Source organism: Acinonyx jubatus, chromosome E4, assembly GCF_027475565.1.
Source record: "Acinonyx jubatus isolate Ajub_Pintada_27869175 chromosome E4, VMU_Ajub_asm_v1.0, whole genome shotgun sequence".
Lineage (NCBI taxonomy): Eukaryota > Metazoa > Chordata > Mammalia > Carnivora > Felidae > Acinonyx > Acinonyx jubatus.
The window spans coordinates 63,600,888-63,628,366 of NC_069395.1; the positions used below are offsets into that span (position 1 = coordinate 63,600,888).

At 50.5% G+C, this 27,479-nt stretch overlaps 1 protein-coding gene and 1 pseudogene across 1 annotated transcript in view; one reads left to right on the forward strand and one right to left on the reverse strand.

Annotated features, from left to right (window-relative positions):
* The first annotated feature begins 5,148 nt into the window (after positions 1–5,148).
* The window catches only part of KIF26B (kinesin family member 26B), a 469,574-nt gene continuing 447,243 nt past the window's right edge, over positions 5,149–27,479 (forward strand). Inside the window, exons 1-2 of the mRNA XM_053209472.1 lie at positions 5,149–5,697; positions 6,560–6,961. Coding sequence (XP_053065447.1) covers positions 5,635–5,697; positions 6,560–6,961 — 465 coding nt within the window. The 5' untranslated portion in view covers positions 5,149–5,634. The remainder of the gene's footprint in view (positions 5,698–6,559; positions 6,962–27,479) is intronic.
* On the reverse strand, positions 14,212–14,703 carry LOC106968632 (60S ribosomal protein L21-like; annotated as a pseudogene).

A 27,479-nucleotide genomic window follows, 5' to 3' on the forward strand; every position in this document is an offset into this window, starting at 1 on the left:
TGTGAGATCATGACCTGAGTGCAAGTCAGATGTTCAACTGACTGAGTCACCCAGGCGCCCCTTTAGAGACTAACTTTTTAGACTTCTCACAGAATAAAACCCTTCAAAACCACAAGAATTCTAAAAACCTAAGGTAGACTTGAGAAAGCCACCATTAAAACAAACATCGGGGAGTACTTTATATATGATTGAATTTCCCAAAGAAAACAATTACAATTTGGATAACAGCAACAAAGAGCCTATTTATTTATTTTTTATTTATTTTTTAATGTTTATTTTTGAGACAGAGACAGAGCACGAGCAGGGGAGGGGCAGAGAGAGAGGGAGGCACAGAAGCTGAAGCAGGCTCCAGGCTCTGAGCTGTCAGCACAGAGCCCGATACGGGGCTCAAACTCACGAACTGTGAGATCATGACCTGAGCTGAAGTCGGACACTCAACCGACTGAGCCACCCAGGCGCCCCAACAAAGAGCCTATTTAAAGGCACAGGAGAGTGGCCAGAAGTAGGCAGCCGCCAGTGGGGAGTCACGGGTTCAGTACCTGAAAGAAAGGTTTTATGGGTCTGGCCCAGTCTGCTGGCCACAGTGGCCATATCACTCCAGGAGAAAGCCAGTCTTGCTGGTGTGAGGCCTGGCCTGGTGGAGTTAAGGGCTGTTGCTAGAAAGGGAGAAGGAAAATCTTGGAAAGGAGAGAGGCAGCCCTAAAACCTGCAATTTCCCCAAGTCCTTAGCTTGTGAATTCTCTATACATGGGCGAACTATCCAGGGGAAAACAGCATCTGGAAGCTGAAAGGATTGAGTTCACCGAAGGGGAGCAGATCTTGGAACGTAAGTCCCAAGTTAGAGGGTCTGGCAAACACTTTGGGCTTTTTACAGAAACCCCAGAAGCGCCACACTTAATTTTTTTTTTAATGTTTATTTATATTAGAGAGAGAGAGAGAGAGAGACAGGGGAGGGACAGAGAGAGGGAGACGCAGAAGCCGAAGCAGGCCCCAGGCTCTGAGTGGTCAGCACAGAGCCCAGTGAGGGGCTCGAACTCACGAACTGTGAGACCATGACCTGTGTGAAGTTGGATGCTTAACGGACTGAGCCCCCCAGGTGCCCCAGAAGCGCCACACTTTAGAGGTAAGGAACAAGTCTCAGGACCAAGGAATTTTTCTTAGCTATCAGGGCATAACCGACATAGAACCAGCCTAACAAAACATAAAGCCAGGTTGCTACAAGTTTAAGGTGATCCATCACTAGAGGAACTGCCTGCTGCTTGAACAAAATCAATACTCTCCAAAGGAAAAGAACAGAATCTAGCATCTTTACGCTGTGATGGTCACCATATTTGGCAGGCAGTTAAAATTTACTGGATGTTGGATATGAAAAGACACAGGAAGATGTGGTTCGGAGTCAAGAGAAAAACCAGTCAATAGAAACTGACCCCCCAAGTGAGCCAGATGTTGGAATCAGCACACGAGAAACTTGAAGCTGCTATTCGAACTGTGTTCAAGGATTTGAAAGAAAAAGAAGCAGATAAATGGAAATTATATTACGTATGTATGTAGGTATTACGAAGTACAATATGTGAAAGGAAGAATTTACTGGACAGCCTTAACAGAGAGTGCTTAAGCAGAAGCAATTGGTGCAATTAATACAGGATGGACAAAAATTCCAGATTGGAGAATTGACAGTAAGGGCAGCATTAATAAACAGAACCTTAGGAACTTATGAGACAGTTCAACTAGTGCAATGATACACATGTAATTGGAGTCCAGAAGGAGAGGGAAGAGAGAATGGGGCAGAGAGTAAGTTATAAAGAATGGCTGAAATTACCCCCGATTTGGTGAAAAACTTCTATATCAACTTATAGGTCCTAGCAATTCAGCAAAGCTTAACCAGGGTAAGTACAGAGAGAGCCACATGTAGGAGCATCATCGCCAAATTGTTGAAAATCAGTGGTAAAGAGAAAATGTCCAGAGCATCCATAGAAAAAGGACATATTACATACAGGGGAAATTCCTATAGAATTACCGCTGATCTCCAGTCAGAAGCAAAAAAGGCTTGAAAGCAATGCAAACAAACAAACAAATAACAACAACAAAAACACAAAAAAGTTATCAACCAAGAATTCTATGTCCAGTTAAACTATTCTTCAAACACAAAACATGAAAAAACCGACATTTTTGGATAAGCAGAAGCCGAGAGAACTTGTCACCAGGAGACTCTCAATACAAGAAATGCTAAAGGAAGTTCTTTAGTCTTAAGGGAAATGATCCAGTTGAAAAGTTGGCTGTGCAGGAAAAAATGAAGAGTCCGAGAAATGGTAAAACTGGGTAAGTAGAAAAAAAATTGAGTTTCACCAAAAAATTAGAGGTTGTTTAAAATAAAATCGATAAGATTATATTGCGGGTTTTATAATGTATGTAGATATAGAATACTGTAAACCCTTGGTGTGCGAGCATAATTCATTCCAGAAACATGCTTGTAATCCAAAGCACTTTTATATCAAAGTGAATTTTAAGAACCATTGGCTCATCTGTGATCATGTGACGTTGAGCATCACAGATTACTCATATTGCAAGACATCGCTCATTTATTAAGTTAAAATTTATTAGAAATGTTTGCTGATCTTGAAGAACACTCACGGAACAAGTTGCTCGCAATCCAAGGTTTTAGTGTATCTCAAAACAGCACAAAAGAGGGAGGTAAAATGGAATTTACTCTCGCAAATATCTTCCATATTAAGTAGAGTGGCACGATGTTAACTCTCAGTGCCCCGTGATAAATTAAAGATTCACGCTATAATCATTAGAGCTAAATATAAAAAAAGGCCAAGAGAGAGATGAAAGTGGAATGCTAAAAAATATTCAATTAACAAAGAGAAGGCAGGAGAGGCAGAGGAATGAAAAACAGAGTACAGACCCGTACCCAACAACATGACGCTCAAAAACTTTTACTCGGCGACAAAAACCAAATACAAAAGAATAAATATCGCCTGGATTCTATGCAAAGTTCAAGATCAGGCAAAGCTAATGATGGCAATCAGAGCAGTGGCTGTGTATGAGGGGTGGGAACGGCCTGGGGAGAGGCAGGGGAGAACTTTGTGGAGTAACAGAAGTTCATACCTTAATCGAGGTGGTGGCTTCTCTGGGAGTATATATTTACCAAAGTTCCCAGAATCGTACACTTAAGATTTGTGTATGATTTCAAGAAGATTTCACTGTACGTAAAGGTTACTTACATCCCTTTTTTAAAGCCTGGAACCAAACTCTCCTGCCGGGGCCTCCCGTTGTCAACTGTGATCAACAGAGGGCGCTCCGAGCTCACCAAACACGCTTTGGGCACCCGGCTACTTGGGGATGCAAATCAGATCAGCTCTGGTCTCCTCCGTCTTCAAGGTGGATCTCGCAGCTCCCCAACAGTTCTGCCTCGACACCCCACCTCCCCAGCACCCCCACCCCCCGCCACCGCGGCCTCACGGGCTGGTCCATTTCACCTGGCCGCACGCTGCTGTTCCACTGGTGGCGCAGCGCGTAGCTAGCTAATGGCGATGCCGTTTCCCGCGGCACCTCCGCGGAATACAGATGTGCCTGGGAGCTGGCGTGTGCCGCCTGGAGGCGTACCTGCCCCCCTAAGGTCCTCTCTCGATGTGATCGCTTTTAAATTGGAAGCAGGAACGTAATGGAAACTTCCACACGGTTCTCGACATCTTCATTTTGACCTTCTTACCTCGCTTTGGTGGCTGTGAAATCTTCCCACGCCAGGGCTGGGGCGGGAGGGGGCGGGGGGGTGGATGGCAGCGGGAGCGAGGCACAGAAGGAATTTTCCCCCAGGAAGGCGGGAGGGGCGTTGCACCCCAGAAGGTTGTCTTCCTTGCCCCCTCCCTATCTCAGAAGGAAGCCAGCGACTGGAAAGCCCCAAACGTCCTTTGCGCCCTCGCCCACCCTCAGGCCGGTGTCTCTGGGCGCGGAGATGCCATTACACCTCACGTGATCCCCGCACTGGGCCGGTCCCTCTCGAGGCGTCTCGCGGGGTGTTAATTAAAGGTCACAACAAAACAGACCTGCCGGCTCACCGGGAGAAATGTCCTCCCGGGAAATGAAAAATGACACCCTGGAGCAGCCACGTGTGGAGCCTGGCATACGCCGGTTTCCTGCGCTCCCGCGCTCTGCGCCGGGGGCCGCGGGGGATCGGACAGGGGGCGGTGGCTGGGTGCTCCAGGGGCTCCGCGGGCCCCAGGCGCGGGCGGCAAAGGAAGGAGGGGTGCCGAGGGGACCGAGCGGGGCGCGGCGCGGCGAGGCCAGCCCGCACACACACCCCCCCCTTCCAGGCCCGCGAGGCTCGCGCTGCGCGTGTGCACCGCGGCGAATCCCTCAGTTTCCCCTGCCCTGCGGCGGCCGGCCAGATCCGGGCTCACCTGGGCGGGCCCCGGGCGGCTCGGCACGTCGCAGATTGGGGCGCGCGCGGGCGGAGGTGGGGGGACAAGCCCCCCCCTCCCGGGTCGTCCGGCTGCTGTTGGGAGGGTGCCCCCGGGCCGGCCGGGGGTCGGTAGGGCAATCCCAGAAAAGGTTTGCAGGGCAGGTCTAGGAGAACAAAGGGCGGGGGGGGGGGTGGGTGGGGAGGAGGACCCGGCATGTTTGCGGACTTGTTTGTGACTCAGTCCCTTTTACACGGCGTTTCAAAGGCAGAACTGCAAGCCTCGCCAGGAAGAGAAAGAACTTGGGGGCGGGGAGGCTCGGCGCATTTCGGTCCAGCCCTCTCGCTCGGCGCTGCCCCTCCGCGCCGGGCTCGCGCGGCGGCGCTTCCTTAAGGGCCCCCGGCCGCGGGCCGCTCTCCAGTAACTTCCCCGCGAGGGGCGAGATTTACGACCCCCGCCCCCCGGCGCGCACCGTCAGGCGGGCGCGCCGCCACATAAAATGGATCCCGGCCGGCGCGGCGGCGGCAGCCAGGCGGCGGGCTCGCGGGCGGCGGGGCGGCCGTTCCCGAGGCTCCGCGCTGCGCCCGGGCGCACACGCGCGCGCTGACCGCGGCGGCGCCCGGGCCACGCCGCGCCGCCTCTCCCAGCCCTCGCGCAACTGTCAGGCCGAGCGGGGCCGGCGGATATTGGCTCCGCGACGCGCCGAGGCTCCTCCCCGAGTCTGGATCTTTATATTTTGGGAGAATTTCTTTGAACTCAGTTACCGAGCTCCGGGAAGGAGACAAGTTCCCACAGCCGGCGCGCCCCGCGGAGGCGCGGCGCGGCGGGGCTCACCCGCCTTCCCCGCGGCGGCGGGTGCCTGATCGCCCCCCACCTCGCTTCCCTCGTGGAGGAAAACGGACTCCCTTGGCTGGGGAGAAATGCCAGGGATCTGGATGTGACCGTGAAAAGAGAACGTGTGACTGGAGGAGGCAGAAGAGGAGGAGGAAAAGCATTATTGGAAGAGAAGAATAAACCAGCCACTCCAACCCGTTCTGCAAATTAGTGCTATTACTTCTGGGGTCCATTGCTTTGATTCTTTCCTTCCCCCCCACCCCAAATTAAGGAACCTTGACTTGAGGGCCAAGAGCCAGCCCCCCGACAACTGGGGGGGGGTACCCTTCTGGGTCGGAAGACCTTTTGGATGTAGTGTTGGTGGAACATTTAGACACTCTCTTCTGGAAAGGCCACCATGAATTCGGTAGCGGGGAATAAAGAGAGGCTTGCGGTCTCCACCAGGGGCAAGAAATACGGGGTAAGTTGCGACGGCTACGATGCGGAGGCGCGTTAGCAGAGCCCCCTCGGCCGGGGTCCCCCTTAACCCGCGCCGTGCGGCCGCGCAGGGCGGCCCCGAGCTCTCCTGCTGCTGCAGAGGCGCCTCCGCCAGGCTGTGCGTGCGCGGAGGCGGGCCCGCCGGCGAGGACGCCCGCACACTAGCCTCACCCTCGGAATTTTCTGTCTTCCCGTTCCTTTCCATCCCCGCACCCCTAACTTTTGCGGCATTCGTGCACTTCCAGGCAGAGTTAAGCCGAATGTGTGTGTGTGTGTGTGGGGGGGGGGGGGTTGTCCATGAATCCTCAGCCTTTCCTCGGGATCATTTCCCTGGAGCCGGGAGAACCTTCCGTTTACCTCCAGGATCCGGAGGGCTGTACCCGGAATGAATAAAAATCCAGAAGCCCCCCACCCCCACCCGCCCCGGGCGTAGCGTCTTCCAGGAACTTGAACGTGGGTTCTTTTGGGGATGGGTGTCGGGTTCGAAAGCGCGGGGGTGCCGACTGTATGGGTTCCCCCCGCAGAAACCATGGAAAGCCCCCGAGCGAGCCCTCTCCAGCCGAGCGGAGGAGGAGTCCGCCGGCGCCCGGGAACCCGCTCAGGGGCACCTGGGGTGGGGGGACCCACTTAAGGACGATTCACGGGGCAGATGGAGGCAGATTCGGCCGCAGGGCTCGGAGCGGTCTCAGACGCACTCGGCCGGGCCCTCGGGGGCGCGCGGATCTCCGGGCCGGCGCGCGCGGGGCAGGGCGGGGGGAGGTCGCCCCCAGCCCGGCCCGACCCCACCCCGGGGACGCGGGAGCCCGCTGCCCTGCGGCCCCTGACTCTGCACGTCTCCCCCGCAGGTGAATGAAGTGTGCTCGCCCACCAAGCCCGCGGCGCCCTTCTCCCCCGAGAGCTGGTACCGGAAAGCATACGAGGAGTCGCGCTCCGGGAACCGGCCCACCCCCGAGGGCGCGGGTTCGGCGCTCGGCTCGTCGGGGACCCCGTCCCCCGGCTCGGGCACCTCGTCCCCGAGCTCGTTCACAGGCTCCCCGGGCCCCGCCTCCCCGGGCATTGGCACCAGCTCGCCGGGCTCCCTGGGCGGCTCGCCGGGCTTCGGCACGGGCTCCCCGGGCTCGGGCAGCGGCGGCGGCTCCTCCCCCGGCTCGGACCGCGGCGTCTGGTGCGAGAACTGCAACGCCCGCCTGGTGGAGCTGAAGAGGCAGGCGTTGAAGCTGCTGCTCCCGGGGCCCTTCCCGGGCAAGGTGAGCCCGCGCGGGGGCAGGCGGGAGGACGGCCCCGGGGCCGGGAGGCCGGGCGGACCGCGGTGGGGGGGGGGGGGGACGACACCCCACGCCTCTCCCTCGCCAGGGCGTCCGCGGGGCACGGAGCCGGGAGGGGCGCCCGCGGTTTGAGGCCTCTCGCTCCACTGGGTATGCCCCGGGTTACGGGTCCTGCAGCCCTCCGCTCGGGTCCCCTCGCCGTGCTCCCCGAACCCGCCGGGACCTCGGGGCGCCTTCGCCAGAGACCCCGTTCCCGCGTGCCGCCAAGCCTGGCGACGCGGGGTGCGGGGGGAGGGGAGGACAGCCGACCCTGGCTCCTGGGGGGGTTTCCTCTCTTCAGTCCTCCCCTCACTCTCTCCGGCTCATCGGATCCCTCCCTCCCCCCGCCACCCGTGACCCTCACCAAAAGCCCGCGGGAGTGGTAAAAGCAAGCCGGTATTTAGGGGTCGGCGTTCCCCACTGTTGATCGTGGGCCCCTAGTTCCCAGGATCACAGATACACACCCTCGAGGGCCAGCTTTTGCCCCCTCGCTTTCGGCGAGTCGGCCCGAGGAAGGTGAAGGGGCGGGGGCGCCTGGGAACCCGGCCGCCTCCAGGCCCGCCCCTGCCGCGAGCACGTTGTCCCCTCCATGGCAACGCCGCGGCGTGGTGCGCGCAGGAGCCTCCGGAGTGCAACACAATGCAATTGTGTTTGCACTGTTGGGTCCAAGTACTATCAAATGATAATATTTACTCTTCCGCTTCAAAGAGTTTTTATCAGTGGTTGGAGAGCACTGTCGAGAAAACAGTGACTAGCTGTGGGGATTTCTGACACTGCCCAGTGGCGTTTTCTGATGTGTATTTCTGGGACTTTGGAAACGAACTACCGTGATTTCGAGGGGTGGAAGTTTAGCGGCAACTCCATCTGCCTGCCTCATTGTTTTCATACGCAAGGGTTAAGTTAAGCAAATACCCACAGAAGTTGTAAAATTTTACATGTGGAAAATTACCACCAAGAGAATTGGTTTTATGAATCCCGCATTCATCTCAAGAATAATTAACCTGTGGATTGTTGTCAGTATGCCATTTTTTTTTTTTTTTGTATCTTGGTAATAAATCTGGCCAGGCACCCTGCGAACAAATCTCAGGAAATCTGAAAGCGGATTTTATACTTGCATTCTGTATCCTCCAATTTAACACTACTTGGTCACTCACAGGTTTATTTATTTGCTCTTTTGATCATTTATCAATAGTCCCCGATTTCCTGCCACATTCAAGGCACTGTGTTAGCAAGGCCCTGAATAACAGGTACCTACCGCCCTTGTCCACATGGAGTTTGCATTCTAACGGATGATACATTCAACCACGAAATGCACAATTCAGAATTTATTCCCATTTGCGGTAAGTGCCGCAAAGGAAGAGGGTGGGGCGCTGTGAGATGGTCCAACCAGACTAGACCATCTGATGCATTTTGAAAAACCTCGGTTCTCCAAGGTATCATCCTATATTTGGCAATCCTAGTAAGTTACAGTCTACCGAAGTATTCTAGAACATTCTTGAGGACCTGTTCTTACAATAGTTGTTTGTGGTGTTGTTTGAGTGCTCATGTGTGCAAAGGTAAATCCAAATAGACCCTTTCTATAAATATGGAGGAAGGGAAGGATATCAGTAGGGAGGAGAAACATGTTGAAATTCAAATGTATCCGTCACGTTTTGTGGAGTCATGTGACAAAGTCGAGTTTTGGTTTTGTTGAGGCACCTGGAAAATTCATTCCCAGGGTTACCAGAGGCAGTTCAATATATTTGTCAATTTTATTTACCTGATGAAATGAAAGTGATCCTGGGGAACTGATCATTGGATTTCCTGAATCTCAGTGCTCTGTGCCACCTTACGGTGACCCAGGCATGTCTGAGGAAGAGCGGTCGATCACGGGGAGAGTCACACAGGATCACTGTAAGGCACACATCAATATCATACAATGCCACCGTTGCCTGGAGTTTCGTATGTGACATAGTGCGGTGAAACATGACGTTTGGTACAGGGGGTGTGCAAGACTTAGCCAGAAACCACAGCGATCTGGATTGCCTTATTTTTTTTAAATTTTTTAAAATCTTTATTTGAGAGAGACAGAGAAAAAGTGCGAGTGGGGTTGGAACAGAGGGAGAGGGAGACACATTCTGAAGCACGCTCCAGGTGTGGGGCTGGAACTCAGGAACCGTGAGATCATGACCTGAGCCGAAGTCGGACGCTCAACCGACTGAGCCACCCAGGCGCCCCTGGACTGCTTCATTGTTAATCATGAGGTATAGGGCCTCAATTTGTTGGCCTAAACGATAAATTTAGTTCTATTTTTCTTTTTTAAGCATTGGTACCCTCATATTAGGTACAATTTCCATTGTGCTGTTTAAGTTGCAATGTTTTAAGTAGCCCTCAGGTACCAAAAGAGCTAAGTTTCATTGCACCAAGAGATGTCATTGTGACTCCAACATGCAATTTGCCCTGGAGAGTAAGAGTCTAGAAGATAAAGGCATGTTTTTGAGGGATAATTAGCAAAAATCATCATGGTAATTAAGTTGCTTAGCTGTATTTGGAAAATATTTTCTTGATAAGAATACTAAACTCTACTAAGTGGTATTAAAAGTCTCCTCAGTGGCTGTTTAAAAATCAGAGGGAGAAGAGCACATTCAGGAATCTTACTGTTTTAGGACGGATTTGGATTTAGTTCTTTCTCCACCACTGATTCATTTCGTGACATCGAGTAAATCCGTTTGTGTCTGTGCTTTATTTTATTAAAAAAATGTTTTTATATGTTTGTTTATTGTTGAGAGACCGAGAGAGAGAATTGGCATGGGAGGGCAAGTGAGAGGGGGAGACACAGAATCCAAAGCAGGCTCCAGGCTCCGAGCCATCAGCACAGAACCCGATGATGCGGGCCTCGAGCTCACAAACCGTGAGATCATGACCTGAGCCGAAGTCGGATGCTCAACCGACTGAGCCACCCAGGCGCCCCCATTTTTGTCCGTATTTTATTTAAAAAAAAATTTTTTTTTCAACGTTTATTTATTTTTGGGACAGAGAGAGACAGAGCATGAACGGGGGAGGGGCAGAGAGAGAGGGAGACACAGAATCGGAAACAGGCTCCAGGCTCTGAGCCATCAGCCCAGAGCCCGACGCGGGGCTCGAACTCCCGGACCGCGAGATCGTGACCTGGCTGAAGTCGGACGCTTAACCGACTGAGCCACCCAGGCGCCCCCATTTTTGTCCGTATTTTAAACTTTCCTTGGAGAAAGACATGAGGGTTGATGATTGTCACTCAGCCAAGATACCGTTAGATTTAGGGTTGACATATTTAGGGATTTTCGCACGAAACATTTTCCACTTTCGTTTGCTGGTTTCGTGAGTACATTCTCCAAATATCCTCCAGCTGGGTGGGTTCTCACCCTGTGCCCACTGGTAGGTAGCAAGCCCTACTGAATCCCCCCAGTTTTGTGCCCGGGACAGTTGGTTAAGGAGGGGAGGTAAGGTGCCGGCGAGCCCATCAGGGGTGTCTGGCTGGCCCCATGAGTTCGACAGTGGCTCTGGTGGCCTGAGGAGTGACCACCATATTCTGAGTATTCTTAGGAGTCACGTGGCCACGGGGGAACAAGGCTCCGTGGCACCAGGTACCGCGATTTGGAGATTTCTAGCTCAGGTAACTGGGTGGGTGGGGTTGGTGTTCACCAAGGCAGGAACAGGAGGAGGGGCCGGTTCGGGTGGAGCTCAAAGAGAGCGGTGATAACGGGTTTGGTTTTCCATGCACCGAGTTTGAGGTTTCTGGAAAGAGACAGAGTAGAGGCCGGTGTAGGACTGAAGGGGACTCTGGCGTGTAGAAACGGCAACCGTGAGCTCCAGCCACCGTTCTCGACGCTCTGGGTTTGTCCTTTCAAATAACAACTTACCTGGCTGAGCAAAGATTTGTGCCCGGTGACAGACCATAAAACATTTGGATTGACTTTTATTACTTCAGTCAGTAAAAAAAAAAAAAAAAAAAAAAAAAAAAAAAAGGTACTTCCTGGGTTTATATCATGTCTTTTCCAGGGCTGGGAAGCAGAAGTGGTCCGATAAAACAGAACGTAGATGTGCAAAGCTACAGATTTGTTGGGATTGTCAGTAAAAACAGTCCTTTTGCGCGTCGTAGTGTTCCAGTGAGCAAATATAAAGCCATTTCGTATCTACTGTCTTTCCTGTTTTACACACAGTCGAGGCACTGAAATAGGGGCCAAGGAATGAATCTCCCATTTTGGGGCTATCCTAGATCGTTCTGATAACGGAGACAGAACTTTTGAATTGACAGTGGAAACCCTAAGAAACATCAGCCCCAAAGAATTCCCTGGAGTAAGCAGAAATGTTCCAGGTTGGCAAAAGGGTATCAGACATCTGTTCATTTCCATATCAATACAAGGAAATCTTTTATGTAAAAAAAAAGGTCCAGAATCACATTCCTATCTGATTTTTTTTTTTTTCTCAGCCAAGTATTCTGGGTCCATTTAGGCCCCAGAAATATCAGGAAGATTAGCCAGACACACTGAGAAGGGTGGCCAGGAATCACAGAGATGAAAGAAAGGAATGTGTCATAGGGGTTTAAAAACACCAAACGTAGACTCTAAATAGCCAGAGCCCAAGGAAGTCTAGACTTGGGGAATATGTGTGTGTGTGTTTTCCTAGCTCCAAAACGGGTACGAAAAAACTATTTAAAAGTTCCTCCAGAAGCCGTGGTATGATTCTTTATAAATAGATATGGAACGTATTACATTTTAAACACGTATGAATTCTGAGAGCTGTGTATCTGAAATCTTTTAAGAACACGTGGCTCTTTTCAGAAAATGTTATTGGAGTCTTTTCCATTTGAGAAATATTTTAGATACGAGATCAGCTAATAGATAACATCACTGATGAAAAAGTCCTGTAGCATTTATCATTAAAACGTGTCTGAGACATTTTAGGGATTCTGAAAACATTCCCAGTAGAGACACGTGAACGGTGATCTCTTCCTTAAGGCTTAGCAAGCTATGGAATAATGGCATTTCATTCTACCAGCCTTTTAATTGTGAACCAACACGGTCAGTTTTTATAGTGACTTAATTCACTTTGTAAAAACCCCTGGGCTGTAGTAATTTCTTCCACACTCACTGCACGTAGGATTATTGCATTAGAAATGTGATTTTTAAATGGCTGAGTCTAGTAATTTGTCAGCATTTGGAAGGATCAAGTCAATAAACTTGAGGCAACATCAGTTGCTCTCTGGCATATCACAGATTGTGTCATTCATTGGCTGATACTAATGGTGATGGTAATGGTGATGCTTACTGTCCTTAGCGTGTGCTGGGCGCTCTACCCCGATATACCCCTCCCCCACATCCATCTACCAAATCTATAGCAAAACAAAGATGAACCCGATTTCCTTACCCCGGAAGTCCAAGTGATCCACGTGGTTCAGATCACAAACCGAAGCATGAGTAAAGATGCCAGGAATGGAGAAATCCAAGGAAGCTTCCCCCCCCCCCCCGCCCACCCACCAAATCCCTTGGGTTTTTGTTGGTTCAACTGTCCGAGTGGGAGACGCCCCCCCCCTTCCCCCCGCCTGGAGATTATTTTCATTAGTTATTTATTATTGTGATTATTTTTCCCGGGCTCCCAGATGGTAACATCGCTTTTAGGCTCTGGGGGCAGGGGGTGGTGGGAAAAATACGTGGGGCTGTGGGGATTCGGAGCTGCATAATTTTCTTGGCTGGAGTGTACTGCAGGGGGACAAAGGACTTCCTCATATTCATAACCGTTCAGTTGAGACTGTTGCCTGTCCCTTCTGAGAACACCCGGTTGGAGGGCCCTGCACTGACCTTCTGGGAGGAAGAGCTCTTCAGGGGGACGTCTCCGCACCACCTCAGTAAGGCTGCCAGAGTTCAACTCTGTTCCGTCCCGGCAAAGATTGCAAGTTGGCTGGCGTCTGTCAGGGTTCACGGTCTCTTTTCAGGGATACAAACTGCTTTCCTTTTTGCTATCTTGAGTCACAGGCTGACCATAGCATCTTTTCTTTAACCACCACCCCCCTCCTTTTTTTTTTTTTTTTTTTTGTTTTTTAAGCCTCCTGTATCGTCTTCCTGTGGCAAAGCAGCCCTGTTCAGATGGGTTCCCACTGACCTTTCATACTTAACTTAGACCAGTCAGAGATCTCTTAAAGTGCATTTACGAAGGTGCCCGAGGACCTGGAATAAGCCCGTATCCCTAAGTTACTTTAAAAATGTTGATCAAAATAGTAAATCAGTCTGTATCTCTCATTCTGCTTACCCACCGCCTGTGGGATGCTCCGGGACCCATCTGAGAAAGTTGGATGTCAAGTTCATGGTTACAAAGGCTATCTGTCTGTCCAGCACGTCCAGCTTTCAGAGGAATCTGCCTTTGTTTTTGTTGAGTGTTTGTATGCTTTCCTTTTTAAAATTTAGATATCAGATCCACTGGGAGGTTACTTTGGTGTATAATGGAAGGTATAGATCAATTTTATCTTTTTCTAAATGTCTATCCAGTTGTCAGCAGACCCTTTATTAAAACATCCATCTTCCTCCCACTGATCTGAGACACCGTCATTGTCATAAAACAAATTTTCAGTTGCACTTGGACTGTTTATGGACCTTCTGCCATGTTCTGTTTATCTGGTTCTTTGTGTGCCAGTTCCGCACTCTTTTAAATATAGAATCTTTGTAGTAAGTTTTAATATTTGGTAGGGCTCGCCCTCCCTCTCCCAAACAGTGCCTTTCCTTTCGGGGAGTTTCCTGGTTACTCCTCATGTTTTCCTGTATGAACTTTATTTTTTTTAATTCTTAAAAAGTGTTTATTTGTTTTTGAGAGAGAGGGGGAGAGAGAGAGAGCGAGCAGGCGTGCACAAGCTGGGGAGGGGCAGAGAGAGAGAGGGAGACACAGAATCCGAAGCAGGCTCCGGGCTCTGAGCTGTGAGGACAGAGCCTGACACGGGGCTCGAACTCACGAACCTAGAGCTTAATGACCTGAGCTGAAGTTAGACGTTTAACCAACTGAACCACCCAGGTCCCCCCCCCCCCCCCCATATGAACTTTAAAATCAGCTTGCCTAACTCCAGAAAAATATTTATTTTAATTGGGACCATGCTAAGTTTATATATTAACCTGGGGGATATTTGGTATCTTTTTTTTTTTTTTTTTTTACAATCTTGGAGTCTTTTATTTATTTATTTTTTTTTACACTTATGCCATGAATCCATAGGGAATGGGTTCCAACAGCTCAGGCTCCTTCCCGGTGGTTCTCACAAAGTGTGCTTCTCTGGGTGGGGCAGGGTGGCCCTTCAGCTGAACCCAAGTACCTTTCTCCTTGGCTTCCTTCTGTCTCTGATCATTTTCCTTCACACGCTTCAGGAACCAATCTCGGCCCCTTGAGTGCTTAATGTGCTCAATACGTACATTAATTGTCTTAGCGAGAATCTTGCCCTCCACTTGTTTGTTTCCAACAGGGACAACAGCATGCCGGGTGACGTCGTAGACTCTCCCAGTTTTGCCTTGGTGACATTTGTGGGGCATTCTTTTTTCAACAGTGCCCATTCCCTTGATGTCCACAATATCGCCTTTCTTGTAGATTCGCATGTATGTTGCCAAAGGAACAACTCCATGTTTTCTAAAAGGCCTAGAGAACATCTAGCGGGCACCTCTCCTCTTTCCCTTTGTGTTGGTCGTTTTGGCGAATTACCGGAAGATGGCAGTTCTGGCCGAAAGGCAGTATTTGGTACCTTTATGATGTTGAATCTTTCCCAAGAACAGGAAGCGTCATTCCATTTGAACAAGTCTGCTTTTCAGCAATTTAATTAGTCAATTAATTAATTAAGAGGGGGGCGGGGCAGAGGGAGAGGGAGAAAACTTAAGCAGGTTCCATGCTCAGTGCAGAGCCCGGCGCGGGGCTCAATCCCGTGACCCTGGGCTCATGACCTGAGCTGAAATCAAGAGTTAGGCGCACAATCTACTGAGCCACTCCGGTGCCCCACTTTTCAGCAATTTTTAAGGTTTTTTTTTTCTCCTGTAGACTTTGTGCATTTCTTGTTAAATTTGCCCTTAGATATTATATCTTTTATTGCTGTTACAAATGACCATCTTCTCTTCTAATTGAGGCTTGTTTATGTATAAGCAGGATATTGATTTATATGTTACCTTTATATCCTGTTGCTTTATTAAACTCTTTAGATGTGTTTCTCAGTTTTTAAAACTGGTATTCTTGGGTTTTTGAAAGCATTTATCTTACAAAAGTGGAGATACTGTTAGTCTTTTCCTTTGCTGTTTTTATCCCTTTAATGGTTGTCTGTTCTTTGTTACATTGATTCACGCCCCCAGTACAGTATTCAGTGCTAGCAGATATGGTGGGAATGTGTATGGTTTTTCCCATTAAGATACTGGCTTTTGTTTCATTTTAGTTTTTTAAACTGAAAAATTTAATTTTTTAATGTTTATTTATTTGGGGAGAGAGAGAGAGAGAGAGAAAGAATGAGTGAGGGAGGGACAGAGAGAGAGGGAGACAGAGAATCCAGGCAGGCTCCAACCAGTCTTCGCAGAACCCAACACAAGAGTCAGACGCTTAACCGACTGAGCTACCCAGGCACCTTCCCCCCTTTTTAAAAATGTTTATTTATTTATCTTGAGAGAGAGAGAGAGATGTTGGCTTTTGAACTAAGGTGTACGTATAGTTTTACAAATTAAGGAAGTACCCAATTCTTATTTGATTTAGGAATGGGCCCTATGTTTTGCCAAATGTGTTTTCAGGCTTTAGGGAGGTTGATCATATGATTTTTCTCCTTCAATCTATTTTTTTTAATCAAAAATTAAAAAAAAATTGTTTACTTTTGAGAGAGAGTGAGAGACAGAGAGTATAGGTGGGGATAGGGTTTTTGTTATTGTGGGTCTGATTTTTGAGAAAGGTTGTGGATAACAAAACTGCTTTGGGCTCTGTGGAGCTTGAAGCGGGATGCTCCCATGGGTCCCAGGAGCATTCAGAGCTAGAGACGTGAGTCTGGGAGATGTTGGCTCGGGGAGGGTGGTGGGATCCCCAGAGGGCGAGCTCTCCCTGGAGGATGTTAGAACACAGAGCTGTGGGACCCATGGACATTGAAGGCACAGACAGCCTGAGGAGCCGGGAAGAGAGATCAAGGAGAGGCCAGAAGAAGGGGAGGAAAATAGGAGACCGTGGATTCCTGGAAACAGAGGAGGTAGGAGTAGGGGTGGTAAAAGCCAGATGCCTTGCAGAGATCGAGGAGGTAAGGACTGAGGTTTCCCTTGATTTAGCAACTAGGAGGCAGCTGGGAATCTTTGTTAGAAGAGTTTCTGGTGCCTGGAGAGAGGCAGGCAATGACGTTGTGTCCAGGAGAGGATGGAGGGGTGAGGGCAGTTGAGGTAGCATTTGAGTTGTTGACAACACGAAGAGGTTAAGAGAGATCCACTTTTGAGGCGCTTTCGAAACTGACGTTAAAAGTGAAGATCTGGGGTCAGCAAACTTGGGTGGAAAATCAGATTACATCACTGTGTGACCTTGAGCACAGCCTTTCTGACCTTGGTTGTTCTTCGTCCATACAATGGCAGCAATGATAGGACCCCCACCAGGGTCGTTGTGAGGGCCAGTGAAATGTGCGAGGTAATACTCAACCATCGCTTTGTTTTCATTCCAATGACTTTGTCCAGGAAGGTGAATTTTATGCAAGGTCCCCCTCCCTCTCTTCCCTCCCTCTGTTCCTTCCTTCCTTCCTTCCTTCCTTCCTTCCTTCCTTCCTTCCTTCCTCCCTCCCTCCCTCCCTCCCTCCCTCCCTCCCTCCCTTCCTCCCTTCCTTCCTCTCTCCCTCCCTCCCTCCCTTCCTCTCTCTCTTTCTTCATTTTGTCAGTGTCTGACAGCAAAAACGAGAAAGCAGCGGTCAGAGAAAGTGGAACCATTCAGCTCCTCTCCTTTTCCATTTCCTCACCTCCACGTGAACAAAGCACTTAATGCATTCCCCTCTGGGTGACTCCACAGAAAATTTGGGGGTGCTCAGTTGACCAAAATCGCCACTGCTTTTAGTTGAGATGGCCCGAATAGGGGTGGAGATTCCTTGTCACAGATGGAAATCCCTGCCTTAAGCCCCGCCCCTCAGGAGCCCCCCCCCCCCCCCCTTCCCCGCCCAGGGAGCATTGAAAACCTAGTAGTTAGCACTTCTGCCCAGGAACGAAGGAGAGCCCGGCTTCCCCCCTCACCCCCCCCCCCCCCCCCCACGGATCTGGGCAGCACCAGGAATTTGGGCTTATCTGCCTTCCCATCCAGCTTTATCTTTCTCAGACAGTTTTCTTTGCAGTTATGCTTTGCTGATCCTATCGCATCGATTCCGACCAGACCTCGCGGAGAAGTCTGGAAATAGAGACACCCTCCCCCACCAAGCGGTATTTCCTGCACACATCTCAGCTGGCAGAGGGTTCTTCTAAACTCTTACCCAGGAAGGGTCGATATTCCTGTGCTGCTACGTGGGCTAACATATCAGAAGGCTCTGGGGTAGAGTGAATTCTTTTGATAAGCAGAACCATATCTAAGTATATCTTAAGTGTAATAGACCACGTTGTACCTCTGAGGGGCTATTTTGATTCGTGGTTTCTGCTTAATGGAGTTTAAGTTCAATATTTTGCCAGCCACACAAAGTTTTTGGAAAAAGGCTTAGCTCTCTACCCACAGCATGGTTTAAAAACCTTTGATAGTCCTTGTGCACAAAATGTCTTTATTTTTAAACCGTGAGCTGCAAATAATAAGTTAAAAATCTACTCTGCCACCACAGAAGTGACAAAATGTGGACTTTCATTACTTCTTTATCTCATCTGAGTGATGTCTGAGACTTATAATTGCTAATTCAGGACTCCCCCCCCCCCCCACCCCGAAGTTAACATAGGAACTTAAAGAGCTGAGATTTTCCTCGGGTATGATTCCATTTTTTTTTAATTAGCAGTGATAAGCGGCTACACTTCCCGGGGAAACACTACCGTCTTATTTATAGCGGTTGCTTTCCTTGGGGTTGGAATTCACTGTTTCCCTACGCCCTGCTCCACCTAAATGGTGGTTTCACGCAGCCACAGGAGACTTACTTATTAACTGAGTAAGACACCAATAACAACAACCCTCAACTGTTGAGCTCTCTAACCAAGCGGCTCCACAGAAATTAAACAGCTGAATTCAGGCAAACAGCTAGCAACCACCATTGTCTAAGAAAAATAATCGGCCTCCTGGCTCAGTTGTGTGTCTTTCCAGAGAGGGACGTCCTGGTCCTGAGCGTGGCAGCTGACAGTGACCTGGGGTGCCCTGCCTGCTGCCCCGGCTGTGAGCGGGAGCGTCACATCTCTGCCACGCCAGGCAGCATGGCGATGGGGCCAAGGGGTGGACGGGAGAAGGATGGAAAGGGGAGGAATAAGATAAGGGGACGAGGAGGAGGAAGGACAAGAGAGGGGGCGAGAGAAGCAGCAAAATAAAGGGCTGGTGGTTGGCAAGCATCTCAGGTTGACTATAGGCCCAGATGGGTTTTTTTTTTTTATTAAAAAAATTTTTTTTATACATTTATTTATTTTTGATAGAGCACAAGCAGGGGAGCAGCAGAGAGGGAAGGAGACACAGAATCTGAAGCAGGCTCCAGGCTCTGAGCTGTCAGCACAGAGCCCATCGCGGGGCTCGAACTCACAAACCGTGAGATCGTGACCTGAGCCGGAGTCGGAAGCTTAACCGACTGAGCCACCCAGGTGTCTCCAATCCCAGATGTTTAGAGGAGAGAGGACCGTCCTTAGACAAGGGGACAGAGATGCAATCTTGTCTCCAGCACTCATTAGCACGGTGAGCTTGGGCCTGCCGGCCAGCCAGCCGATGCTTCATTTGTAAACCAAGAGGGCCGGAGTCGGTGGCCTCTGCGGGTGTCTGTGAAGCCGGAGAGGAGCCCCGACACTATGAGCCTGGTCCTTGCTCCCAGAGTCCAGACGGATAAGCTTGACAAGGCTCTGGATGGAGTTCTGGCTAAACCAGGAGCCTGGAGCTGTTCCATGGGCAGCCCCGTTTGTGGGCCTCCCACCCTCGGCCGGCCAGGCCTGTCCTCCTCGTTCGCCCGTCCAAACAGAGGTGCTCAGCACCGCCATCCCCGACGTGTCTACGTCTGGAGTTCGGGTCATCAGCCGACGGACAAGACTCTTCCTGTTTCTTAAAAACGCTGTTTACTTTATTGTCTTCTGTGTTTGTATGCAGAAATAAACTTGGGCAGACAGAAGGACAATAAGTTTTATAAGAGCACTTTGGTAAGGAACGTTTGAGAAAAAATATCGACTTAGGTATAAAGACTGCTTATAGTTGTTTGTTGGTTGTTTTTTTTTTTGCTTGTAGTTTTACAGGAAAAAAATCTGCCGTCCTGATTAGGATTTAGAAATAAATTTTTAAAAATTAATTAATTTATTTAGAGAGAGAGAGAGTGCAAGGGAGGAGCAGAGAGAGAGAAAGAGAATCCCAAGCAGGCTTTGCACTGTCAGTGCAGAGCCTGACGCGGGGCTCGAACCCACGAACCGTGAGCTCATGACCTGAGCAGAAACCAAGAGTCAGACACTTAACCCGCTGAGCCACCCAGGCGCCCCAGGGTTTAGAAATAATTTGCGGGGAGTTCATCTTGGGTGGCAGTATAGGGGCATCTGAACTCCAGACATTTTATTTGTCCTTCTTGAAAAAAAATTCTACCTCTAGATTTTTTTTTCTGAAACCTTTTCGCCCTCTTTGATTTCTCCTTCTTCCCTTTGCTCTTACGAGCACCTAGCCGGGGCCATACTTGTTGAGACCAGTATTCATGCCCCCCTCTATGCCGTGCGCACGACTCAGGTGTGATAGACCTGCAGTGTGGAAGCGTGGTCTCTGTGGGAGGCAGCGGGTCGCCGCAGGCCGAGTCCACAAGATCTGTTCGTTTTTGATCCATTTCATTTTCCTTCCTGAACCACTCACCCAGCTTGTCCTTAAAGCGTCTGCTTGCCGTGAACCGTTCCCCGAACTCCTGTTTCGACTAGAATCACTTTGCATCGTAGTCTGAACGCAGCTCAGGGAGCATGGCTGTTAGGAGCCCAGCTTCGCGTGGACTTGAGCTGCGCTAGAACTTCGGTGCAGGGACAGTGGAGAGCAGGGACAGAGCAGGCACAGAGCACCCCTCGTCCCTTCTCGTTCTTGCACTGGGCGCGGGTGCGCGTGTGCGTGTGGATCGTGCTCCCCGATACCGTAGCCTTTGTTTTGCCTCTGGTTCTTGTCCCCCGAAGCTTGCCCGGGTTCCTCGTTGTGAAATTCCCCAGAAGCTTTTCTACCCTCCCGGGCTGTGCGTGTGCGCACTGCGCGGGGGCCGCGAAGGGAGCATCCGGGCTGGTAACGCAGTGGACATCCTGTCTCAGGTTTCAGACGTTGTCAGGCCCAAGCTTTTATGGGAGGTCAAGGCAGCTAATAAAGCGGTCTGTGCGATTAAAAGGGCATCGAGCAGCGAAGGATGGCACATCGTCGCGGCAGCCGGCGGGCGCAGGCAGGGCTGACAGCTGCGAGCCCGCTAATGATGGCTTTACGAGCATTTTTGCAGCCGGGGTGGTAAATGCAATACAAAGACCTGATTTTAATATGCCCAGTCAAGCTCTCTGCTTCCCACTCGGGGAAGGGAGTTGCTGGCTGTGGGCTTTTTTGCGGCCGTAGTTGGTGCTAATTTACTTTTCTATGGAGTGTTCCTTGTTATTAGTGATTCTCTGTAATGGCCCTTTTCGGTGCGCAGGAGGAGATAACAGAGTGATGGAGAGGTTTAGGGGGCTGCCGAGGGTCACCCAGAAAAACCTCGGGCTCCTGACGCTCCCTCAGGCTCGAATAGGATTTACGTATGCGGCGGTTTTGACTGTGTGGATCTCCCGGACTCTGAGCCCTGGAGCAGAGTCATCTGAGGTTTGGTACCTGTGCACCCAGTAGGCAGTCTTTTTCTTTCTTTCTTTTTTTTTTTTTTGAATATGTGAATTCTCTGAGGACTTCTGGACTTTTGGGGAAAGAAAAAATCTCCTTTCCACTTCTGTGTTATGGTGACGTCACGGGGGACGAGGGAGGAGGCCGACAGAGGAGGGGGATGCTGGCGGGGTGCGGCGAGGAGGGCCGTGATGCCTTCCCACTGACGTGGCCTCCTGTTCTAGAGGGTGGCAGTCCACAGGATGAAATGTGAGAGCGGCTCATTCACCCGCGTGGGTCCTGGCCTAGGTGTTTATGGTTTGGTTGGTTTAGAGGTCCTTGAGTTTCTTGCGGGTTGAGATGCCCTCGTTCTGGCTCGATGTCCCCTGGTTGTATTCGCTTCTGGTCTTGCAGACTAACGGAACGTGGGAATGCTCCCTGGATGCTTAGGATGGTCCCAGTTTTCCAGGGAGGAAACTCACCTTCACTGGACAGAACTAAGCTGAGAGGCCCATGTCCCCAGACACCGGCCCCCCGGGTTTCATTTCTCCCTTCATCTGATCGTGGATCCGCACAGTTGAGGCTGTGCTGCCACCGTTATTTGGTGAGATGGTGACACACAGTCACGTCCAGGCTGGAGAAGCCCTTTCCCTTCAAGGCTTGGAACAGCCACAGTTCAGCGGGGAGAAATCCCGTAGGCTGGTTTCAGGTCCTTCGGGGCATAGTCGCAGAGAAGTGAGATGGTTTTTTCCAAAGGCACGAATGGGGTCATGCTGGTTCTGAACACAAACAGTAGTGTCCACCACTCCATGTTAGGTCATTTTAGAAGGATCACGAACTTTCCAGAGCTTCTTTGTCACCCTCACGCGCGGCAACATTCAATATACTATGTCAGGTTAAATGAACGCCACGCCGTTAATTTTTAATGCTATATGTCACCTCTACTCCTGGAGACCTCGGAATATCTTTTGGAGTCATTAGCATTTTGTAATCATAGAACAGTAGCACAGAAGGAGCCTTAGAGGTGATGTGGCGTTGGGTGGCTTTTGTTAGGAAAAGCCTGGTTCCTGCAGCCAGACCACGGGGCTTTGAATCTTTGCTGTGTCGTTTGCCCGCTCAGTGCACTTGGAGAGGCACGTTCCTGCTTTCCGCCTCAGTTTCCTGGCGTGAACAGGAGTAACTGCTTCACAGGCATGTTCTGTCTGGCACCTGGTAGGCGTTCATTAAATATTAGCATCCAAACTGCCATTTTCTAATTTTTAGAAAAAAAATTTAAATTTATTTTTTGAGACAGAGAGACAGAACATGAGCAGGGAAGGGGCAGAGAGAGAGGGAGACACAGAATCCGAAGCAGACTCCAGGCTGCGAGCTGTCAGCGCAGAGCCCGACGTGGGGCCCGAACCCACGAACTGTGCGATCATGACCTGAGGCCAAGTCGGACGCTTAACCGACTGAGCCACCCAGGCACCTTAAACTGTCATTTTCTAGAAGAGACAAGTAAAACTTACGTCTCTAGATGGGGGGGGGGGGGGGCTCCTGACCCCGGGGTTCATTGCACACAGTTAACATCCAGGGTGTTTATTTTCCATTCTGTCGTTAGCCACGTCTGTCCATCTCTCCGTTCATCTGTCTGGTCTGGCCAACATTTCTTTGGCCGTCACTGTATAGGTGTGTGGTCCCCGGATTTGGTGCCGGGACAGGAAGGTGGTGAAGACAGAGCCCTGCCTTTGAGCCTCACAGCCCGGGGATGGGGGGTCGCTGCGCTGACTGCTGCCATATCTCTTCCACGGCATCCCTGCCGGAGATGACATGCTGGCTGTGGAGTGGGATGGAATGGTTTCCAGGAGAGGTGACACTCGCCTGGATGAGTAGGAACTCGTGGGCGAAGGCTGAAGGAGGCAAGGTCTTGGCCCCCCCCTTTCCTCTCTTCTCTTAGAAGAAGACCGGCCACGGGCAGCTGGGAGCCCGCCAGCTCCTCTCTCCCGTCTGCTGTGGGACAGTGCGCGTCCCAGGCCGGGGTCACGTTCCTCTGCTCCCTAGGAACTGGTCCACGCGGCGGATCTCTGTGTGCCTACACCAGAAAGTTTTACACAGGCCATCGTCATCATCACTGAGTAAACGCATGACGGCGGGCGAAGAACTCTTTTTGAGGGCAGCGCGTTCAGTGCTCCCCCGTGTAATAGTCATTCGTACGTGACTGTAATTATATCGCACGGTTTGCAGTCAGCTAAAACAACCTGACTCATTAGGTCTTGGGTACCTATGTACTGCGGTATGTTCCATGGCTGCGTAACTTTTCCAGATCTGCCATCACATTTTGCGCGTGTTGCTTTTTGGGAGTTAGACCGAATGGGCACCTTTAAAGATTAGATAGGTTAATACAACCTGATGTTTATATAGCTGCTTTTTTTCAGGCTACTGTACTGGGTGGGCCTTTGCTTCCATTCAACAACTATTTGTACAGCAGGTGGCTCATGTCAGGCGCTGTTCTAGGCCTCGGGGCCCCTGATCGATGTCACCGGAGCCTCCCTGCCTGCTCTTTTCTGGCGCAGTGCTGATCGGAGTTTGTGGGACTTCAGGGGTTAGCAAGACACTCGCCTTTTTTAGAGCTGTCTGACACTTCCCCGCAGCATCTATATCACACTATAAAGCTCCTGGGGCATCCGGGTGGCTCAGTCCGTTGAGCGTCGGACTTTGGCACACGTCATGATCTCGCGGTTTGTGGGTTCGAGCCCCGTGTCGGGCTCTGTGCTGACAGCTCGGAGCCTGCTTGGGATTCTCTCTCTCTCTCTCTCTCTCTCTCTCTCCCCCCACCCCCCCCCCCGGCTCCTCCCCTAATTGTGCTGTCTCCAAAAAAAAAAAAAAAAAAAAACCCACTATAAACCTGTTAAGTTTTGCAAAAGCCTCCTTCAGACCATTCTCATGGACTCTGGCTAACTGGGAGTTTCTTTTGGTGGCTTCCTGCTCATTCCTTACTGCCTTTCCTGCTTCGGACTTCCCACAGGGTGAAAAGCTACAACAGTGGCTTTTGTCGGCAGCAAGGCCATCGATGGCACAGGAACCGCTTTCAGATGCTGCTGATGTGGCCCAGACTCAGTATCGTGACCCAGAAGGCGAAAGGCTACCTATTCCATTACAACCTAGAGCCTGTCCGCCTCCAGACTTGAGTGCGTTTCGGCAGAGAAAGGAGGACGGATAGGGTGACACGCACCCACTAGATAGCAGCTAGAAGTAGGAGTGGGAAAATATAAGAGTGCAGCTTCGGTTTCTAGAAGCGTCTTTGTAAAGGGCGTTACTGAAGTTAAATACAAGAATATCAACTATGCCATCCTGTAGTCGTGGAGTATGAGGTGCATATGTGTAAAATCTGTTTGCATATGAGCCGTGAACATATAGAGTAGATAATACATGTGAATTACAAAGGACTGGGTTCAGACGCGGGAGTTTTTTTCTCTCTGTGCTGCAGTTTTGAGAAAGGGTGAATTCTTAGTTACATCGTTTAGCTCTACCAAAAAGGAGTGCGGGTCTGAAACAATCTTAGAAGACTGAAACACACTTCTTTCCAGGTCTCGGGGTCGAGCCTCATTCCCTTTGGGTGGCTGGCAGGTCGCCTGTGCCGTGGGCATGGTTGCGACGGGTGGCTCAGCGGGGTGGCCACTTGAACACGCAGCCCCAGAACAGGGAGCCGGGAAGAGGGAAGTTACGTTGGAGGCCGGACGGCCTTCCACCTGGTTCTCCCTGTAAATACCAGCCAAGGGCATTTCCATTGGCTGAGATCCTTTCAGATTCTGTCCAGTAGAGATTTGAGGGGGAAAAAAAAACCCAGAAGGTACAAAAAATTAGAAGAATTTTGTGGCAAGATGTAGAAAGTCACTGAGTCCGGCCATGATCCAAAAATAGCAAGGAGGCCGTGATCTGAGTTCTAAGATCTCTGTTACTGCATTAATGTTTCCTTAAAAGCCTCCTTTTGTTCTATTCTTTTTTTTTTCTTTTTTTACTGTTCATTTATTTATTTATTTTGAGAGAGAGAGAAAGAATGCGATCAAGGGAGAGGCAGAGAGAGAGGGAGAGAGAGGATCCCAAGCAGGGTCCACGCTGCCAGCACAGAGCCTGACTTGGGGCCCGAACTCACGAAACCTGAGATCACGATCTGAGCCAAAACCAAGAGTCAGACGCTCAACCGACTGAGCCCCCCGCCCTGGGCACCCCACATTTGTTCTATTTCTAGTTGTTTTCTCTTCCCATCTGGAGTTAGAAGGGTAGAAGCCACAAGCATAGAAGCATTGCTTTATCGAAGGTGGTGAAGTTTGACCTGCAAGTGTATTCCCTGTGAGACAGTGGAATTATTTTTGGAAAAAGTATTTGTTTAGGAAGAAGCAGATCTATGGTCTGTGAAGATCATACCAGAATTTCCTAGTAAGGAGAAGGTCATATTCTATGGAAGGGGATCAGAGATGGTCAAGAAAGGTAGATCTTTAGGTCTAGCCTGGGATTTTATTTCCTTTTTTTCTTTGCATCCCAGCTGGGCATCTGGAATGTTCCCCTCTTCCTGATGGCCCTGTATGTTTGCTGTATTTCAGGGGCCAAACGCTCCGGGCCTGGTGTAATCTGCTCCCACCCCTGTTTGTTCCCTTGATTAAGCTGCACGCCCTTGACGGTGGTGTTGGCCGAGGAGGGCAGAGTGCTGAAGGTCCCGATGCCTGTTGTGTAATATGCCATATTAGCTACTCCCAATCAAGAGTGATGGGAGGTGACTGGGAATCTCGTTCACGCCTTTCATGCTCAGTACAGGGCTTTGGGGACCCTCAGAGGGTCTCTCCTGCTATTAACTGTGCCTTCCGCTGCCATGGGGGTTGTATGGCTGACAGGATAGGCCGACAGGTGATGGATCCTCTGAATGTCAGGTGGTTCTTTCTGTGACTTCTGGAGGAGATTTTTAAAAATTTTTTCTTTATTTTAAAATCTTTTTAATGTGTTGAGAGCGTGAGCGGGGGAGGGGCAGAGAGAGAGGGAGACACAGAGTCCAAAGCAGGCTCCAGGCTCCGAGCTGTCAGCCCAGAGCCCGACGCGGGGCTCGAACTCACGAGCCGTGAGATCCTGACCTGGGCCAAAGTCGGACACTTCACCAAATGAGCCACCCAGGCGCCCGGTGACTTTTGGAGGAGATATTTACTTCTCGGTAGAACATGGTGTGATGCATTGAACACTGTGTGGTACTTTTGCGAACAGGGGGTTTGCAGGGAGCTATGCAGCAGCCTCGAGGGCCGTTTGCTATAACTTGTGCGTAGACACACAAAGGCGTGGCCGGTTCCCCCTGGTTTTGAAAGAAGGAAAACCCTGTCTTTATTGATCCCTAATTCCCCCTGAGATAATACTACCTGTTAACAAAAGAGGAGTGCCAAGCCCCCTTAGCGCTTTTCTTGGGTCAGGGGTCATGCGGAACCTGGGCCATGGTGGGTGCACTTGAGCCTGACCCATCGCTCACCAGCAGCCAGGAGAACAATGGTGGAGAGTGTGGCCTCCTGGGAGCCGTCACTACCTCACTCTCTTTGATTCGTGGCCTCTTGGTTTCGGTTTTACTTGTCCCCTCGTGGTGGATAATGGTGGTGGCGGTTTGGGCCTGTTTCTGATTAGTGAAATGATCCTTCACGCGAGGCTAAGCGAAGAATGCACTCCCGAACCTCCAGAACCCTGGGTTTTCCTGTGGCGAGTTGAATGGCCTCAGGTCCTGCGTTCTCAGACGGAGAAAATGAAAGGTGTGGCGTGGGGGGATTGCAGCTTTTTGTGGCAAGAGAAGGTGGAGGGCCCTCTGGGGAGGCAGCCGGGGGCGGGGTGTGTGTCTTTGGCATCGAGGTGAGGGTGCCAGGCACCCTGATGACTCTGGGCAGAGACTACACGAGTTTTGCAACTCGAGCTCCTGCTTCAAGTGATTCTAGAATGTTCAGGAAATATGTAGAGCACCTTCGAAGTGCCGGGCATTGCATTAGGAGCTTGGAACTTTCAAGTACAACCAAATAACTGAATGTGACCTTGGGGTTGCTGTCCTGGGTTTGGGGCTGTGTTTTAAAATTAAAAAAAAATTTTTTTTTAACTTTTATTTATTTTTGAGAGACAGAGAAAGAGAGCACGAAGGGGAGGGGCAGAGAGAGGGAGACACAGAATCCAAACCAGGCTCCAGGCTCTGAGCTGTCAGCACAGAGCCCGATGCGGGGCTCGAACCCAAAAACCGCGAGATCATGACCTGAGCCGAAGTTGGACGCTCAACTGACTGAGCCACCCAGGCGCACCCCTGGTGGTCTGTATTCTAAGCTTTTTCTTTCTTTGTTTCTAAATGTTATATTTAATTTTGAGAGAGCGAGTGCGAGCTGGGGGCAGAGCAGAGAGAGAGGGGGGACAGAGTATCTGAAGCAGGCTCTGTGCTGTCAGCCCAGAGCCCAGTGCAGGGCTCGAACTCACGAACCGTGAGATCCTGACCTGAGCCGAAATCAAGAGTCAGACACTGAACCGACTGAACCACCCAGGCGCCCCAAAGCTTTTTCTTTTTTAACTG